This window comes from Stegodyphus dumicola, chromosome 5 (genome assembly GCF_044657685.1).
Source record: "Stegodyphus dumicola isolate Sdum_Otavi_A_Nest chromosome 5, ASM4465768v1".
NCBI lineage: Eukaryota > Metazoa > Arthropoda > Arachnida > Araneae > Eresidae > Stegodyphus > Stegodyphus dumicola.
The window spans coordinates 187,150,365-187,168,545 of NC_140772.1; the positions used below are offsets into that span (position 1 = coordinate 187,150,365).

An 18,181-nucleotide genomic window follows, 5' to 3' on the forward strand; every position below is an offset into this window, starting at 1 on the left:
CAGCCGTGCGCGATCTTTCACTATGGGGAAGGCCTTTACTAACGATTTTTTGAAATTTTCAAATGTATACGTCGGGCTTCCAAATTCACCTAGTAGAAATTTTCCTATGTTTTTCCACCATAGCGCGGCCTGTCCTCTTAGTGCTGATGTGGCGATGGCAACTTTTTGTCTTTCAGGCACAGGGTAGAGCTGAAAGTGGTTTTCTAGACCTTCTAAAAATACCGCCACCGAATTTTTTCCGTCGAAATGGACTTTTGGCTTGATTGATGCTCTCAAAGTCTGGACCAGGTATCCAAATCCTTCTAACTGACTTGTCATTTCTTGGTGTTGTCCAGCGGCTTCCATCCAATTTTCGGCCATTTCAGTTCGATAATTGTTCGGGCGCCAATATAACGTTGCGCGTCTCCAACTTGCACGCAACCAAGAGGTGACTGTGAAAACTTGTATAAAAGATAGAGCCTTGTGAAGGGTTTAAGTCCCTTTTTATTCAACGTAATAAATTACAATTGCGTGCTCTTGACGCTCACAGACTGTGCCAACTTGGCAGTCAAATAAAAATAATAACCTGAAAAGAAAGTAAAGACAAGATTCTAACTACCAGGCTCTCTAAAATAACTAACTCACCGCGTTTTACAATACCGCTGCTAATTCAGCAGACTTGAAGCTCACTGGAACGATTACCACTACTTCCCGCCAAGCACATCATAGGCCGCAAAGCGGGTTTCTTCAATTCTCGCTAACTACCTCCGCGCTCGTGCAGTAAGAATATCACACCGAACTCGTTTCCTTCTATTTAAATCAGAATACTTCCGCTGATAATTTGAATGCTTGCGCGTTCTACTCAAATTTACATATTCTGGCATTGGCAGTTCCAGGGGAAAGTAAGGCTTGACAGGAAAGATAGTTTAAACTTAAAATAAATGTTAGTTAAAATAAATATAAACCCTACAAACTGCAGTAATTAAGTCATTTTTATTAAAGTGTACTACATTAGTAAATTAGAACATGTGCTCTTTTTGAAGGTTGCAGAAGTTTCACTCGTTATTCTTAGTACATGTACTTCAAAATTTGCCCAGTAACGCTTTCTACAGCATTCGGGCTTTTAGTGTATCCATTATTATGACTTAATGTGATAAAGACTTTATATTTGATAATATTGTGTCCAACTCATGACAGAGTTAACAGTCTCAGCATTTGCCATCTTGAATAGTATAGTGGTTAGCTTTGCCAGCTGCCGTTTGCCTGAGTTTGAATCCCGGAGAAGGCTTGGAAGTGCATAGTATCTTTGCGGGATGTAGAAACTTAAAATACTAGCCGAAAGTTATCTCGAGGTGTTTGGCTGTAAGAAAAGAGGGGTAAGACATCCTTGGGTTCATTCACAGGGCGATTCTCCTTCAAACGTAGATGGAAATGATCAAAGTAATACTATCACTTTTAAGGTGCCCGGGGCAATTCCAGCCATAGGCGCTATCCCGCAGTCCTCGCAACGACAAAATTTTTGAACTTGATCTTTTTGGACTGATGTTACTCTCAGACGAGTGAGATTAAGTCGCGGCAACAACGCACAACTTCTGAGCATTTAGAGTAATCCTTGTATTTAGAAGGTCACCAATGCTATCAGTGTCTTTAAAACTTCATTATGAGTTTCTGATGCTCTTAACTTCTGGAGGATTGCATCGTTAACAAGCCGTTGATGGGCGATTTTAGTTTCATGATACCACAAAACGAGCTGAGTTTTTCCCTTTTGACGACGCCATTTCGTTGCTAATTGTTCCCCGTCTCCATAAACTTTCAAAAGAAAACTGTAATAATAGTACTACATAGTGATACCAATTTCACATTTCTATCTTCCGCAGTTTTCTCGTGTAAAATTTTGTGATCGGAAAAATACTTTTAAACCCATCCTGTATTTCAGTTCTTTATTTTTAGAATTAACTATATTAACAGACATGCTTCTTATATTCATAATACTACTGCCACCATTCAGGCCGACACTGGACAAGATCCTAATATTTTTTTTTATTATTTTCTTATGATATACCAAAGATTTCTTTATGAAGGATGAACATGTTATGGAACAATAAAGAATTTAACTACTATTTAGATAAGTTAATCATTTTTCAATGCTACGTTTTGTAATTAATTTGTGATAATTAAAATGGTACTTACAAGTTGTCCATTAACAAGCCAGCTGAGCTTAGCAGCAGGCTTGGATTTGGCAGAAGTGCAGTTCAGGGTCACATTGTCACCAAAGTCGTAACTACCTTCTCCTCCAGATATCGTAGGACCATCCATTGGTAAAACTGTTAAAAAAAACTTTGCTTGAAATAATCGATAATTACATTAAATTCCTTTGCGATTAAAATACATGCTTTCTCTTGTCTTAAAGAATTTTTACGATTAGAATATTACCACTGAATAAAGAAGAAAAAAACAAAAGGCAATGAAAATTTTAAATAGCTGTATACATTAAGTTGAAAGATGTCTTCCGTTAGATGTTTTATCTGCTAAGGAATAAGAACATAAATTATTGCTGTTTTCTTGTAATTTCCATAATACAAAGTCATCTGCGAATTATGAAGGTTATAAAAATGCACAACATATCACAAAAGTATTTCTGGTCACTGGATTTGTTCTTTCATGTTTATCTTCTGAAACATGTATGAATAATACATGAGCCCATCCGCCACAAAGCTTTTTATATATTTTTGTTTAATGCTTTTTTACCGAGTCTTCAGTGGGATGACATGTGATGTTTTTATCTAGCCAGAAAGTCAAAACTATGACTGAGAGTAAGAAGGAAAATCCGTTTAAATGAAAGTACTTAAACAGCAACAACTGGAAACTGTAGCTGGATATATTAGTTTTCTTTTTTAATTTATGAATATATGTAACAAAATAAAGATGTTACTGTGGAATTAAACGAGATTTTGGTATGTATGCGGTAGGCTGTAAACCAAAATGGAGTTTAATGAAAATGTGGACCCTTTTACAATTAAATAAATTTCTTTCAAGTGAAACAGTTCTTTCTGTTTAGAAAGTAGAAGGCATGAAAAGTTTATCAGGCACAAAATATGCAAAATTTTGTTTCAGTATTATTATTAAAATGCTCCATCTTATAACATGGAGGGTGGTGCTACAAATTAATTCTCATCATAATGCTTTTCGCGATGTTGTAAACATGGTTAGATTTCCATTAAAAATATAGAAAATTTGCATTCAAAGAAGATATAATGCACTTACGTATTTAACACGTTTCATATATATTATTTTTATGCTTTTCAGTCAATGAGTTACTGAACAGCAATGCCATAAAGAACGAACGAAATATAAATATGCCATAAGCAAATATAAATATGTCATAAAGAATAAGCGAAATGAACCCCCCAGACGATATAGTGGTTAGGGAAGCCTAACTGCGATACCGAAGGGCCCGCGTTCGAAACCTGGAGAAGGCATGGATGTAAAATTGTCTGTCCCTTCACAGTAGGTAGTGGTCGCCTATTAAGTGCCTCGACAATAAAATGGCCACCACTTTTGGTTTTAGTAGTGGTCAATGCCGTTACAGGCAAGTGTCCGCCATTGGGAAAAACATACATAATGGTAGAAAGTATACATACGAGTAGAAATCATATTACGTATATACAATTTATAAAACATATTTTAAAACACATAGCCGAATGAAATCTTCATCTGTCGTTTGGTTTTGTATGTTTTCTTATAAAAGTGGAATTTTGATACCAGTTAATAGCATGGTTTTGACATGATCTTTATTTTAACCGTTAGAGTGCTGAAGAAATTTCATGCACATCTGCTAAAAGTGCGGAATAAAATGCGTAGCTGTTTACGTTTTTGGAAAAGTAATAGAAACGGTTATAATTAACTCTAGTTATTACATAAAATGTAATTTTTACTAACAAAAATATTTTTGATTTTCACTTATTACAAGAGTGTTTTGCTTCACAATTTCCACATGAATTCCTTTTTACTTCCTTGTACGAAGTAAAGGAAGTATTGTAATTGCGAAATATTTCGGGAATCATATTTCAAGGAACAGGCGCTTCACTCGTAGTATAGCAGCGCTTCACTCGTAGTACGAGGTTGGCCCATCCTTTCATTCTTACCTCCATGGAAGAGCATTTTGGGAGAAAAAGTATTAGTGTATTAGGGAAACAAGAGAAAGTTTATCATATGAGGAAAGACATGAGGAACCCCCAAGAACATAGCCCGCAGGTTTTCCTATGTCCCGTCATTGTTCATGATCTTTCTCATATATAGATTATGAAATACTTAAACATATAATTTACAACTATATGTTTACAACAAGAATTATAATAAATTAACACATATAATTTTTTAAAGTCCTCAGGTTCCGTGGAAAAAGTGTTCACTGAAAATTTTTGTAAAGTATCTTGATGAAAATAGTTTCACAAAGTAAACGTTCAAATGTTTTTAAACTTTCTTGATGAAAGTATTTCCATATATCTGCTAAATTTCATGTGGAAATATAACACACAATTTGTGATTAATTGAATAAGTTCTTATTGTGGATACGCATATTTAATACAATAGAAAATTCAATATAAAAACATAATGATATGATGCAATACTAAAGAACACAATAATACTTTGACGATTAATTGGCATGTCCTCTCCAACAACATCAGCGTACCAGGTTGCTGATGGTTGGGGGATGCTTAAGTACGATATATCAAAAAACCTCCGCTCCTTAGGGAAAAGGTAGCCTGTTTTTTTCCATTATACAATTGTCAAAGTTTTCCTTTTAAAAATCTTTCATATTAATTAATAAAGATACAAAACTAAGACTGAAATTTAAGATAAATAACTCGCATAATCAAGTTTGCAAAAATATAATTAAATATTACCTTGCGATAAGAAGAAAGAAAGGATAATTTTTTTAAAAATTATGTAAAGTGCACGTATTTGTGTGTCTGTATGTGGTAGCACTTGTGTGCTAAGCTATAGACAGAGGATTGTGACTGGTAGAGAAAATAAAAATAACCCAAATCAGTTTCATAACTATAGCTGAATCTCCTAACGAATAAAAACAATAAAATTTTGGGGTAAGGGACAGTGGGCGTGAAAACTGAATAATGCCTACAAACAAAGGGACTCGAATCTGGATCTTGGAATACGCGCCGAGGTGCTACCATAACACTACGAAGGCATGCTGGAAGGAGAGAGAAAATACATAATAACAAAGGGGGACTAATAAGTGCAACTGTAAATGACGAAATGCATTATCAAATGTGGGAAAATTTCTCCTGATAGAAAATGTCTAATGATTTAACAGAGCTTCATCCTCTGTTAAGATCTTGCGTAAGGCAATACGTATTTAGAGAGAAATTTGGCCAGCGATTTTAGAGTCAAAATAATGTTAATGTTACCAAAAGGTCACTAGATTTACTTTAAATGAAATTAATATTCTAATGCTGAGCCATTACGATTTATCCACATCTAGTTCACCTATTAGTTCAGTATCACGTCATCTAAACCAATTTTTTGATATTCTGCAAAAATATCCCTTATACAATTGTTGTAGCTGTGACATGTCTGACAGTAACATCAGAACAAGCTCACGAAATTCATCGGGGCAATGTGCGCAAGACTGCGAATGTCGTTGGCAACAGCCTTGAGCACCGTACAGGGGACAGTACGAATTTGCTGAGTTCTGCCCCCAATTTTGATGGACAATACCCTGGAGGACGGTCTGAGAGTCTTCCAACTCTCCTTCCCTACCCCAAACCTCTCGAGAGAGTTTTCGGTTCGCCTCGTATTTAGAGTTCCCCCACACGCCACACAGACACTGCCCATTTACAAACATCCATGCTTTTTCCGGGATACGAAACCGAGCCAGCCAGCGTCTCTAATCACTATCCCGGCTGGGTGGCCCTTATACAGTTACGCAATTAATGCCATATTTAGATTATTTACAAGAGAAATTACAATGGAAATGATATTAGTAATAGACAAAAATCTTTCGCATTCCGTGACCTCATCATCTGTCTTTGATTGCGTACGTTTCTGTCAATACTGATACCTTCAGCTAGTAAGCAAGTGCAACTATAATATCCGAATTTCAACATATAAAAATTATATGTTTCGTTACGAATATCATTAGCTTTTATTTGACATTAATGGAGCTCCAGATGGTTAACATTTCATCTAATATCAGACAATAATGCACTTTTCTTGTAATTTCTTTTTTCATATCCAAGAAACAATATTTCAGTATTAGCCGATTTAAGTTACATTTGGGCTGTTTCACTAATTTCATGTTCGGCATTATCACGGAACGTGCCGCAGTGGCTTTAAAAATAGTGTTCAGAGTGGACATGCACTTCATGCTTGCGCAGATCCACAAAACCGTCGCTTTTTTTATAAATATGCAGTCATAACCGATGTTATCTAAATTTTAAATTACTATAATTTTGAATGAGAATGTTTCTCGTTTCTGAATGGTAGTTTGAATATATTATAGTGCAAGTTCATGCACGTAATCATAAAAGAAGATTTCATTATTATTTATTTAGAGCAGAAACATAAAATAACCTTTCTGTCTGCAAAGCTAAATTATTTCAGGCCAATTTTAGTAAATTCTGCTTTGACATGGAAAAAATAAATTTTTCTTTCAAGCGCAATTAAATTAGACATGCACGTAACTTAAAAACTTCATTGTAAATATTTATTGCTGTATAACATTATTCACTAGCTCACATATTAAAAATAAACCTGATTACTCAAATGCCAAGGAATTGAAACTTCTCGTAATCTGACGCAACAATGCAATACATTACGTTTTTTATTATTTATACAAGCTTTGCCTGGAATACTGAAGAAAGAGCTCAAGAAAATCCTGCAAATTTATCATACAGACAGTTTAATTACATAAGCAGCTTAGCATACTTGTACGACAAAAAGATGCTTATACATTGTACATGTATAAACGTTGATGATAAAGTAAATGCCAAGCACTGCGGCAAAGAAGTAAACACCTCCATGAGACAGAAGTTTAAAACGATAAATGTATTTAAAGTGATTTATTAATACCCTGAAGACAAAAATGTCTTCGCGGAAATTATTATTTTACTTTCTATAAAACCACATTCGCAGTTAATAGAGGTTTGTTATCAAATGATGATACTTAATATCTTTATGTTATCTTTTGATGTTATATAATTTCGTTGTTTAATTGTGTACGATGTTAGTTTATCACTTAAAAAGTTATTTTATGGGTACTTTCCCTAACAAAAATTTGAAATTACTGTCAATTTATAAAATAAGTGTCATAAAATAAAATAGGTTTCTAACATCTATAAAAGATATCGAGTACAAGATTAAAAATTTTCAACTATTAAATGTCTAATTTTGCAGTCGAAATTTGTTCGCTGTTGTCTTCTTTCAAAATAAAATCTAATGGCTTAAAATAAAATTTAATGAAAATTTCCAAAAGCATATATATGCAAACGTGTAAGGTGGGGTGGGGGGGTTACTGTACATACTTTTTCTTTACTTCCTTCTTTTTAGCCTAAAGGGGCTTTGTCCCTGACGGACCATTGTTTTCATTTTGGGATTTTGCGTCGAATCTCTCTGAATGTCCGTTTCTCTTTTCAAACTGTTGCCACAAAGTATTATCACTCTGTGTTATATTTAAAGAAATTAAATAAAGAAAAATCTGCATAAATGTACTATGTATATTTATCGCATTGTGATAAAACAACGGTACATAGAGCCATCGAATTTTGAATGACGTAATCCTCCTATAAATATGAGCTTGTGGAAGACCAAATTTGAAATTTGGAATTTGTTTTTATATTGATCTCCTATTTTGTAAAATTTTAACGAATTTTTGATTAACACACTCAAGGATTTCAAAGCGAGCAATGGGAACGTCGTACAGAAAACAAAATTATCTCTAGCGCGCGAGTCTCTGTATCGGAAATTCTAAAGATATGCTTCATTTTAAAACTATTTTGCGATATTGCTGTTGAACTGAATTTTATGGTTTAAGGGCGAAGAACGTGATATTTAATAAATAAATGTAACACACAACATGTTTAAATAAACGCCCCTTTTGACGTAATTTAAAATCTGAAACATTTCCGTTTTTTAAAATTTTTTTATTTAAATGGTTAAATACAACTTTAATATTTTGTTCTGCTTCCCTTTGTACCATTTTGTACACGTAGAAAAAAATGAAGAAAAAGGCCAGAGTTTTTGAATTTGAAATTCTTTTTGAGTAGCATTTTAATTTTATTTAGCACTAAAACTTTAATTTTACGGATTGGTAACAGTAAATATTGCTTTTATTTAAGGAGAAAAGGAAACCTTTTCTATGACCGTTTTGTATTTTTTATAATTTTTAAAGTTTTTTTACGGAAAACGTTTTTGTGGATTTAGCCTGTAAAAGGATCCAGATAGAAGATTTTTACTTTTTTATTATTTTTCATCATTTTAATACTATTAATATGGCGCATGCCTTTTGCATTAAAACATAATCGCGGTAGTCACGTTATATTGAATGCGTTAATAATAACTAATGTAACACGGAAATAAATACGAAATGATACTCTTTTTTTTTTGTTTTTAATCGACATTAAATTCAATGTTTCGCAAAGAAGTTTGATGACCCTGCGCTGTGAATACTTTTCTGTTTATAACGACGAAAAAAGAAATCCAGAGAGAAGTTGAAAGTTATTTTGAGTTAACCTTTCATTTCATTCGACTTTAAAGATTCAGCTAAGCAGTAGATACGATGTTTATTTACGAACAAAAGAGATACGCTATAGGGAAGATTTTTTTTCACTTTTTGTACATTAGTAAAATTTCTTTCATTTTTACATTTCGCCATTTTCTTCCCTTAATTTCTTCTATGCCGAATGTTTTTTTCTATAATTCAAGTAAAATTTATAGTTGTTCTTCAAACGAAATTACTAATTTTGAAAACGATAACACAATCTTACTTTAAAATTTTAAAAGCAGGAAAATATTATCGGTTTTTAGTTTAGTTTTTAGTTCAACATTAAAACTGAACTTGTTACATTCAAAATGTGCCCATAGAATATTGCTTACCACTGGTATTCTGTGGACTTATACATTTTTTTCTTTATTCACACGCGATCTTAATTTTTAACATCCGAAATTTAAAGCATATCCAATATAAAGTAAAAATTTAAGGAATTTATAAATTCGAAATATGATTTTCAATTTCACGATAATATTTCAATTACAAACTGCACATTTGAAATATTTACATGCTTTATATGCTGTTTTCGGAACTGAGTTTTCATGATTTCAGAATTTATAAATTATTTACTTTTACCGCGGATACATTTGTTTGAACTATAATAACAGAATAACAATACGATAATAGAAAACCATTAAATCTGCATATTAACATCTCCTTCATACACGAATTCTTTAAACCACCACATATATAAATTTTGTAGCTGTAACCAGAAATTAAGACCGAAGTTTAACCGGTGGTTGCTTTCTCCCTCAACATTTGAACATATAAGGCAAAGACGCGGATAAATGGCCTTTAAAAATTAATAACTTTCTGGAAAGCAGTCGAATATTCTTCATCTATCTTCGGCGAAGAGAAGAAAGTTGTAGAAGGTCCTTGAGACATTAAATGAGTTTTATGTAAATAGGATCGGGTGCTGCGGAAATGTTGATAGATGAATTCTTGAGATGGTTGAAGCAAATGAAAAATGGACCATTCGCAACTTGTTTGCATTTCTGAGGTTATGATACTAGAAAGCGCATAAGAGGAGTTCTACAATGAAGATATAACGCTTAATTTAATCTTCCTTAAGCAGAAACCAGTGATGGTTTCTGGGCAAAGTTTAATTTCAGAACATAGCTCTAACTTTATTAATTGATGGTATTTTTATTTACAACTATTGTAGTTTTCTCTGTAATCAATATTTACTTGCATTAAAGTTTAACTAGAAATCATTGATCTCGTTTTCTTGGTCAATTATCTGAATAATACTTTGCTCTCAACTACGAAATAATACAACAATGAAGGTCAGTTCTTTTCTTTCTTGCTGTATTTCTTAGGCGTTTGACAGTTGTGGTGGTATGAAAAGTTGGGGAAGCTTCCTGGTTTTCATTTACGTGAAATACTTAGGTACATAATTTGTTTATTTTATCCGTCAGTAAACTATAATACTTAATCCTGGTTGCAGTACGAAATGCTTGGGTTCTCTTTTTCAGACGTTTCAAGGCACAGTGAAGCAGCATTGAGATATTTTTTTATATGCTACCAGTTCTGCTTCTCAGATTTTAATTTTACTCGACCAGACGGTACAGTGGTTAAGGGAGCCGACTGCTGTACCCAAGGGATCAGTTCGAATCCCGATGAAGGCATGGTTGTAACTGTCTGTCCCTTCATAGGAAGCAACGATGACCACCTTTTAAGCGCCTCCACAATAAAATGGCCAGCACGTCTGGCCTTAGGATTGGCCAATATCGAATGGGCAAGTGCCTGCCATTAGATTAAAAAAAAAGATTTAATTTTTTCCCTTATTTTCCTTTTCCAAAGTGGCATTTCCATTCTTCTTATCTTTCTCCAAAGTGGGTCTTTCTCAAGATACGCTTGTGAGTATTTTGGAAACATATCCATTGAAACCCCACTTGATAGTCCATACTCGACAGTATATTTGGTGAATAATATTTCAAAAGCTCTTTGGTCGGTGGCGGGTTTATGAACTGAAGGGTGGAAACCTCTCATTGTAAGACGCAAAATACAGCTAATGTTTTTTAAAAGTTAATTAATACTTCGGAGGCCTTTTTAACTGCATTAACCGTTGTAACTTTATAAATCTTACTCAACCTTCGGTTACTCTATTTTTAGATGCCTGTATCAGCTAAAACGAAATGCCTTCACAGCAAGGCTTGGTACTCATTTCCATCTTTTGCTGTGTAGGCACACCGAAACAACTGATGTTTGCAAATAATGGTAGCCAAATGAAAAAGTTAGTCCCATTAATCTCCGCTTTGGGTTGGAAAGGAAGGCCTTACGGAAAAAAAATAGAATTTTTTTTTCTGTACTTGGGTCCACCACAGAGTGATTTATGGCTAGGCAACGTTTCTCATTAGGGAGTTACTTGTCTTTGCATTGCTTTTTTTTGAATAGTAGTATTTTCTCCCTTTTGTTTTAACTGCAGATGATTTTTCGTGTTCCCCCTAGAATGACTTTCTTATCTACATTTCTTGTATTCTTATATTTACTACCTAAAAAGGCAGAATGGGTTGGGTTCATTGGGGCGCCTATAAAATAAGGCTTTTCCCTAAGGCCCATCAGCGCTTCAGTTTTACTATTTGTAAAAAGCATGGTGTTTGCTTTTCTTTTTAAATTCGAAATTTATGAATTAAGTCCTTATTAAAAGGCCATGTGTGGGTCTGTGTTAGAATATTAAGCGTAAAAATGTAGGAGAAATTTTTTGTAATTAAATGGAATGAATTGAATATGGGCTTGTGAAACTTGTGAATCTGGGCAAAGCAACGCAGAAAAAATCCTACTAAGAATATTGAGTTCTATTCAATAAATAATCCAATTATGGAAAAGAGATTATATTTATGGATCCAATGTAGAAATTATTTAATATGCTAGAAAATTACCATTACAGAATTCGTATTACCCCTAGAATGACTTTCTTATCTACATTTTAAGTTAAGAGGTATTAGCTGAAAAATTCTCAAATATATTCAAGAAAATACAATTTGCTGAACTGATAGTTCGCTTGATTGCTGAAGCAGAAAGAAATGAGAGAAACGTAAGCTTTGAAGCCAAGTGGTGGTACTTTGCTGACAAGGAGAACGAAACTGATTAGTACCACAGTACGCAAAATTAGGATTTCAGTTCGTTTTCTAAACATTGAGTAAAGACAGTAACACAAGCATAGTTACCTTGGACATATTATATTGGAAAAAGTTTGAAGTTTATAAAAATTTGAAAGTTTATAAAAGAAAACAGATTAACGTTAATATCAACTATTAGTTCATGCATTGCAAAGAAACTTGGGAGGGGGATGTAACTCAGTGTTTTGCGAGAAAGCACAGATTTTTGAGTGCGATTAAATGGAGATTGAATTAATTATTGCACCGAAATATTTGACAGAACTTTCTGGAAGGACTCCTTTGATCGAGGACTTCTCTGAGGATTTTTTCCCATAGTCATGGTATGTAAAACCACGATATATATGGTAAAACTCACTGTCATGATACGTACATGTAAAGCCACGACAGCCACGATGTGTAAGGATACAGCCTACTTCTTTCAACACAAGAATGAACACCGGCGTGAATTAACAGCATTTAGTGATTTTATTCAATCAAAAAGGAGGAAAGCACTTTGCGTAAATCAAAATATTCCAGTAACTCTTCGGAAAAGAATAAATTAATTCATTAATTAAGATATATTACCTTTCATAATTTATTTTCGTATTGATCACTAATTCTAAATTTTAATAATTTTTTTTTTTACTTAAACTCGTATTAAAAGATTCAGAACTTTCAATTTACCAGAAATGTACATTTGTACACTTGTAGGTCAATTCTAAAATGTATATGGAGGCGAAGCACGGTAATTCAAATTTAGAATTTGAAAAAATTCAAATATAGATTCAGAGAGCTTTTATAATAATACGTTTGCGTACGTACAGGTTTTCTTAATAGATTGAATGCTTACAGCTCCGGTGATAGGTTGATAAAATTTATTTTATCAAAAGAAACGCTTCAGAGTTCTGGAACGTTACCCAGAAGTACTCATGCAGGTGTCCATAGTATCACAGAGAACAATCCGTAGTCACATTTCAAACTACAAAGACGTGAAACACAATGTGATGCAAAACGCATCTAAAAAGCAAAGGTAAACCGGAGACAGTACTCGGAACTCACGCCGCTGAGTTAACAACAACAACTGAGAGCAGATATTCTCTTCTTATATAGTTTTCAACCAGTCGCGAAGATATTTCTAATACTTTCTGCTTCTCGAAATTACTGGAAGGCAATACGAGGGGTGAATTAGAATTACAGCTAATATAGCGATCAATTACATTACTATTACAGTAATACAGGGACTGGACAAAAATGCCGCCAAAATGATCGCCAAATTTGGTGACCTTTGGCGATTTCTCGCCAAATTACCGAGATGCGCGTTTAGTCAATGTAACATGGCCTTGTATTGAAGGCAAAGATTTGGCCTTGTATTATCATATACTTTATCGGCATAGCTCGTCTCTCTGGATTTCCATGTTACATTACACAAAAGAAATACAACAGTTTCACATATAATTGCACTAAAATCATCTATCCATGTACAAAATTCGTAACAATATGTATTTCGAGGAAGACAGACAGTTCCTTTTGACAAATATTGCTTGTTTTGCTAAAAGAGTCGTTTTGCCATAGACTGCTCCTTTTGCCCCAAAGGAATAAATGTATTTGCATCTTGAAGAACAAAAATCTGTGTTATTGATTCTCGAAAGAAATAGCAGTTTTCTATGACACTAGAGTTATTCTAAATGTGAATTTTGCTTAGTTTCAAATCTGAAATATACGCACATTTATTTTACTATATAATCTCGTACATTTCTCTAATCCTGCACAAGATTCTGAGTATTATTTTAGAATAAAGTATTTAATCTTAGATATCAACAAAAACTATTCAAAACGATTTTTTAGGCAGTTTTAAGGTAAATTAAATCGCTAAAGAAATAAAAGAAGAAAAAAGGAAGGAAAAAAATCTGTAGGTTAACATATTTTTCATACTTACTGACAACATTCATTTCTTTCACAGCTTGTACACAGCTGTACGTGGGGGCATCTGTCGAAACTTGACATTTGTACGTCCCAGCAGAATCCAGAGCGACATTTCTCAGGTAAACAATATTACTTCCGGACTTGGAAAGCTGCCAGAAATAAAACTGTCATTAGTAAGCATATTTTTTATATTAGAAGTAGTATGTTTTTATTTTACATACCCCGCAGCAGATATTGCTAACCATATGGTATCCGCCATCCATAACAATGCAATATCGCTTTACACATTCATAAAAAGGATTGCAAAATGTTAAATATTAGAATTTCAGCTATCCGGAAGTTTGGATATCCGTATTATTTACATACCATTTCGCAAATTTTTAAAATGTTCAAAATCTGAATGCTAAATGTTTAAAAATGTTCAAAATTTAAATGCTACATTTAATTTTTTGCTGATTTAAATGATATAAAAAGAAAAAAAAAAGCAAAGCTTATACTTTTAAGAATTTATAAAAATAAATTTTGATAAATGTGTTTATGTTATTAGCTTATAAACAAAAGTAATTTACTTTTACCCGAAAAGTACATATTACGCATTTGATTTAATAACATACATATATATTCATCGGTGTATAAATAATATGCTATTACATGTCATTCGTTAAATAGTCAGCTTATGAATGTTATAAAAACAACCTCAGTTTACTCTTTGCTTATTTCGTAAATAATGCTTAGGCTCAACAATTTTCTTCTCCCAAACAGACTAAATATTGTGTAGATGTTACGTTTGTTCTTTTCTTTGTTCTATGCAAAGAACGTTTTTCTAAAAATGTGCAGTGCGACTGACTACAGGATATTTTCTATTAGCATTTTTTGCTCGTCAAATGCACAAGTGAATTCAGGAAGACTGTAAGCATGTGTTCGTAACATCTTATTCTTGAACATAATGCTATCATTTAAAGGTATAAAATATAGTATATTTACTTACTTAACATGCGCGCAACTCTAAAAGGAAATCACATATTTGGCGGATTGATAAGAAAAAGAGGAACTAGAAATGAAGATCAGTACCAATGCGAGTTGTCAATAGTTTCATGTAAGTGGTTTAAAAATTACAATTTGTTCTAAAGTAGGTCTATGAGATATTCTTTTTAAATACATGATCTTAGTCTATATATCGTAAGATAAACGACGAAGCACACTTGACGAAGAATCAAAACACATTTTCTTCATCAGTATTACACAGAAGATTTCTAAAGACACGTTTACAGCCGTTTAAAAACTACGATGAACACAATTGCTGAAACAATCAGCAACATAGCCCTTTGGGCTATCATGCTATAACGGTAAAGAAAGGCTTCACGGCAGAGTATTAAATTACAGCTTCCGACTAGGTTCGGTCGCTTACGGAATTCAAAAAAATTGAAAGTACTCTCGATATTCTCCACGATAAACTCATCTTTGACGATACGCTGCTACTCCTTTTACCGGCAGGGTTTGTATAGCTTTTAAACTGCCTTCGAGAACATTATGGAGCAAACCGGTAAGAATTTCGTTCTAGAAAGTTCTCGACTCGCCTATGTCATATCCCCAATTTTGTCGAGAATAAGGGCGATTTCGCGCCCAAATTTGGCGCTACCCTGCATTTCCTTGCGATTTTCTGGCAATCCTGAACTCGCTTTGCGGGGAAGTTATCTTATCGCCGGCTTCGAAATTCGTAACAATATGTATGTATTGCCACAGGAAGAAAAGGTATGGGAAGAAAAAATGCATGTGGTTTACAGTTCATTTACTGCATTTGCATTTAAATTTTTTCTGGAAATGTAGGACAAATAATTAAGAACAAGGACAATGAATCCAAGTGAATATGTAAAACCGGTAGATGATAACTGTCAAAATTACTGAGGAAGTATTTGTAAGATATTGCAACGTGCTTCAAAAACCATTAGTATAAACTTAATTCTTTAAAGGTTATTTTTATCGACCGACCAGTTTCACTGCTTCATTTTTTAATCATTTTATTAAGAAAAACGTCGTATACAAATATTTACAGTGACGCAAAATACAATTTAATTGCGAGCTTCGGTTACAAGTAATTGCTCACGCCAGACAGGTTAGATTTCTTTTCTAACTCTCCTTGTCTCAATCGTAGTTGGCGATAAATTGGCGAGATTCGTTGGCCTTAAAAAGGCGCCAACACCATTACATGATAGAAAATATCTCACAAAATATTGCTTAAGAGTTACAGCTATGTAAACAGCTAAGTTTAAATGCAATTAGGTTTTGTCTTACACTGTAAATATAATGGTCTTCCGCACAAAAATAAAATACTCGCTCTTCTTTTACAACTTGCAGCAAATGGAATATAAGGAAGAGAAATTTCAGAAAATTACTACTACAACGATGCATTCTATGGTAAAAAGAACTGAAACACCTAACACCACCTTTAACTGCAAATTGAAAGCACAGACCTAACTGTGAAGGCAAGCCTCCACATGAGATGCTAACTGCAACCGGCACTGACCACGAGGTGAGTTTGAAGGACGAAACCGGTTTCTCGCTCTCTTCTGCTGCTGGAGTTCGCCGAGGTAGGACGCCCTTTTGGGCTGTCCTGGCCGAGTCCTCACTTTCCAAGATGTCCTTTTCCCTGGCTGCGTGAGTTAGCCATTTTTCATCTTTGGAGTTCCATCAAATTAAATCCATATTAAAAGAACTCTTTTGGTTAATTGCCTGAAAGGTACTGTTTACGTACCTCGTATTAGAATGGCGCAGACATAGATGACGCAGTTTCGACTTTAAACATACTTAATAAATTCCGTCACTCACGTCTATTTAAACCAGACTGAATACATTTAATAATAAAACATTCACACGTAAACATTTAGTAATAATTCAGGCGTACAGATAAGCATAAAATAATAATTATAACTGTTACAGGCCAGCTACGCTTTTAGCGACCGAATCCTACGAACGACAAATCTCAAAAGCGTGTTGCCAACGCAGGGCAACGAAAAGGTAGAAATTAATTCGACAGGCGGGGAAGTGAACATACTCCCACCCTATCAGGTTTAGTCCTGATACACAGGCAACGGTGAAAGTTTATTAATTCCTCTTTTTAAAACACCAGTTTTAGTTTTGACAGTGGCTACGCGAGCTTAGCCGTCCTTGCCCGGATGGACATCGATGATCCGTCCTATTGGCCAAGCTAGCGGTGGAGATCCATCTTCGATGATAAGAACCACCGTGTCGATTTTTAGATTGGGTCTGTTGCACTGCCACTTGGATCTCTGCTGAAGCGAAGTCAAGTATTCCTTTTTCCATCGCTTCCAGAATCCCAGACGTAGCTTCTGTACAAGTTCCCACCTAGAACTCCTGGTGCTTAAAGTCTGATGGGTCTCTGGAAAGGAAGTTAAAGTATCACCTGTAATGAAATGAGAAGGGGTTAGAACATTAATACAGTCAATATCAGTATCGTTCACGTAAGTAAGTGGACGTGAATTCAAAATAGCCTCGATCTGGGTAAGTGGCGTTGACAACTCTTCGTAGGTTAAAAGAGTCTCTTTCAATACTCTTCTCAGATGAAATTTCGCTGAGCGAATGCCGGCTTCCCATATTCCTCCGAAGTGGGGCGAAGCAGGCGGTATAAAATGCCATTCAATAGATGACTTAGTTAGTTCTCGGGAAACCGATTCCGTTGCATAGAAGGAAGACCAAATCTGATTTAGTTCTTGTAGTTTTCGGCATGCTCCAAAAAATTGGTACCGTTGTCACTGTAAATGTGCCGTGGTGCACCGCGACGTGAAATGAAACGTCTAAGTGCAGCGATAAACGAGTCTGCCGTCAGGTCACTGACTGCTTCTATATGCACAGCTTTAGTCGACAAGCAAACAAACAGAGCTATATAGCCTTTCGTTGTTTTAGAACCACGACCCTTATTAAATTTCATGGTAATAGGACCAGCGTAATCCACACCAGATGCGTAAAAAGGTCGTTCCAAAGTCACACGATGTTCAGGTAAGTCACCCATCAATTGCGGATTTGAAGCAGCTTTAAATCAATGACATATTAAGCAATGGTTGACACAACTGCGTATCAGTTTCTTTCCTCCATTTATCCAGTAAGATTATCTGATGAGGTGTGATAATAAAGAAGGACCAGCATGAAGGTAAGTAATATGAAGTTCTTTCACTAGCAATTCGTTAAATTTATGTCGAGAAGGAAGTATGATAGGATGTTTGATGTTAAATGCTAAAGATGAATTTCGAAGACGTCCTCCCACTCGTAAGAGACCATCTTTATCTACCAATGGATACAAAGAACGTAGTTGGCTCTTCTTGGGTAAAGGTTTCTCTTCTTTAATACATTGTAAATCATCTTTGAAATGATGATT

General features: G+C 34.4%; 1 protein-coding gene across 5 annotated transcripts in view; it reads right to left on the bottom strand.

The window, feature by feature from the left end:
- LOC118198806 (endothelial cell-selective adhesion molecule-like) overlaps positions 1–18,181 on the bottom strand; it is an 847,091-nt gene that overhangs the window by 69,457 nt on the left and 759,453 nt on the right. For all 5 annotated transcript variants that reach the window (XM_085817476.1, XM_085817472.1, XM_085817474.1 and 2 more), the window contains 2 exons: positions 13,805–13,940; positions 2,170–2,303 (listed from right to left, as the gene is read on the bottom strand). In XM_085817476.1, the coding sequence (XP_085673602.1) occupies positions 2,170–2,303; positions 13,805–13,940 (270 nt within the window). The remainder of the gene's footprint in view (positions 1–2,169; positions 2,304–13,804; positions 13,941–18,181) is intronic.